General features: G+C 71.5%; 1 protein-coding gene across 1 annotated transcript in view; it reads right to left on the bottom strand.

Moving 5' to 3' along the window:
• LOC101619337 (basic salivary proline-rich protein 2-like) overlaps positions 1-1,532 on the bottom strand; it is a 51,954-nt gene that overhangs the window by 5,826 nt on the left and 44,596 nt on the right. The window contains exon 5 of the mRNA XM_012733006.1: positions 4-440. Coding sequence (XP_012588460.1) covers positions 4-440 — 437 coding nt within the window. The remainder of the gene's footprint in view (positions 1-3; positions 441-1,532) is intronic.

Here is a 1,532-nt window from a genome sequence, read left to right as displayed (position 1 = left end):
GGCCGCGGGCCCCTCGGGGGCCTTGGGGGCGGCGGTCTCCATCCTCCGGAGGGCCGACTCCTGGGGCTTCGCCAGGGTGAGCTCCGTCCTCCGGGGCGCGGGCTCCGGCGTCTTGTGGCTCAGCACGTCAGCCCGCTTGAGCCCGAAGCGGGCCGGGCCGGCGGTCCCGGCGCCGTCCACCTGCTTGGACGAGATGTCGATGGACAGCTCCGTGCGCCGGGACACGGGCTCGGGCCTGGGTCCCGGGGGCTCGACCCCCCGCAGGGCGGCCTTGGGGGAGCGCTGGCTGAGCGAGTCTCCGTGGCGGGCGGCCGGCTCCGAGTTCTGGAACTTCTGGGTGGAGCTGGCCACCGTGGCCCGGAGCAGGGGCGTCTGGACCCTCCGGGGCGGGGTGGAGTTGGGCGTCTCGACCTCCTCGACCTCAAAAGATCTTTTCAAGGCTGAAAGACAGAGAGAAAGGTGCGGTGAGCGGAGGCTGGAGCACCCACACATCAAGAATGGGGTGCACTCTCAGGGGAGGGGCTGCGGCGCGCGCCCTGGGGGAGACAGAGCCGAGTGGAGCTGGGAGACGTGGCCGCGGCCCTGCTAGGACAGAGTGGACGTCCAGCACAACCTCTGTTGAGGATGTCCAGGCCGGGAGCCTCGTGTCCTTGCCGTGGTTTTCCTTGACCCCTCCCCTCCCCCACCCCACCCTGTGCAGACGGTGGTCAGTGAGTGCCCACGGACCTCAGTAGCGAGAGCCCAGTCACCCCGTCAGAGCACGGAGGGCGGCCGCCCGCGAGGGGACAGCGGCCGGCACTGGCTCCTCCCCATAGGCCAGGGGCGGCCTGGCCCGGTGCCACCATCCCACGCATGGGGAGACTGAGACCTGGGTGTCAGGCAGCGCCCAAGGCACCCAAAGGGAGGGGCAGAGCCAGCAAGTGCCCAGCCCCAAGGCCCACGGTCCCCACCGCTGGGCTGTCCGGCTTCTGGTGAACAGCCCGGAGCCCGGGCGGCCCACGGCCCACTTTGCCCTCGGCGGGTGCCTCATGCTTCCTGTCCACCAGAAGTGCCCAGCTGCCCCGGGGGGCCAGGCCCCCGCGACCGGCCCCTGCCTCTGCCGCCCGACACCCAGCACTTCGGGGAGCCCCCTCCTCCCTGCGTGCGGGGGCCCCGCCCCACAGCGGCTCTCGGGGCCGCCGCCTGGGCCCGGGCTCCTTCCCTCTGATGCCACGCGGCTCTGGTCTCTCGCCAGGAGACAGCTGCAGTCCGAAGCCCAGCAGGGCCAGGGCTGGGGAGGGGCAGCAAGTTTTGAAGTTTAGTAAGAAAAACCGGAGGCCAGGGACAGTCAGAAGCGCACAGGACGTCGGAGGCCGTGTCGGGCCCGCTGCCGCCTGGGAGGCTCGCGCCCAGCTCGGCCGAGTTTCGGGCTCCAAGAGCGGCTGAAAATACAGAGCCGAGAGCCAGGGCGCCGTCGGGGCCAGTTCTGAACGCGGCACAGACAGACCAGAGGGGCAGGCGCGTCCGGCCTGCGGGCCAGGCCTGGGGCTGGC

The sequence above is a fragment of the Condylura cristata genome, unplaced genomic scaffold, assembly GCF_000260355.1.
Source record: "Condylura cristata isolate star-nosed mole 26May11 unplaced genomic scaffold, ConCri1.0 scaffold00038, whole genome shotgun sequence".
Classification (NCBI taxonomy): domain Eukaryota; kingdom Metazoa; phylum Chordata; class Mammalia; order Eulipotyphla; family Talpidae; genus Condylura; species Condylura cristata.
This window is presented reverse-complemented; position numbering and strand designations above follow the sequence as displayed.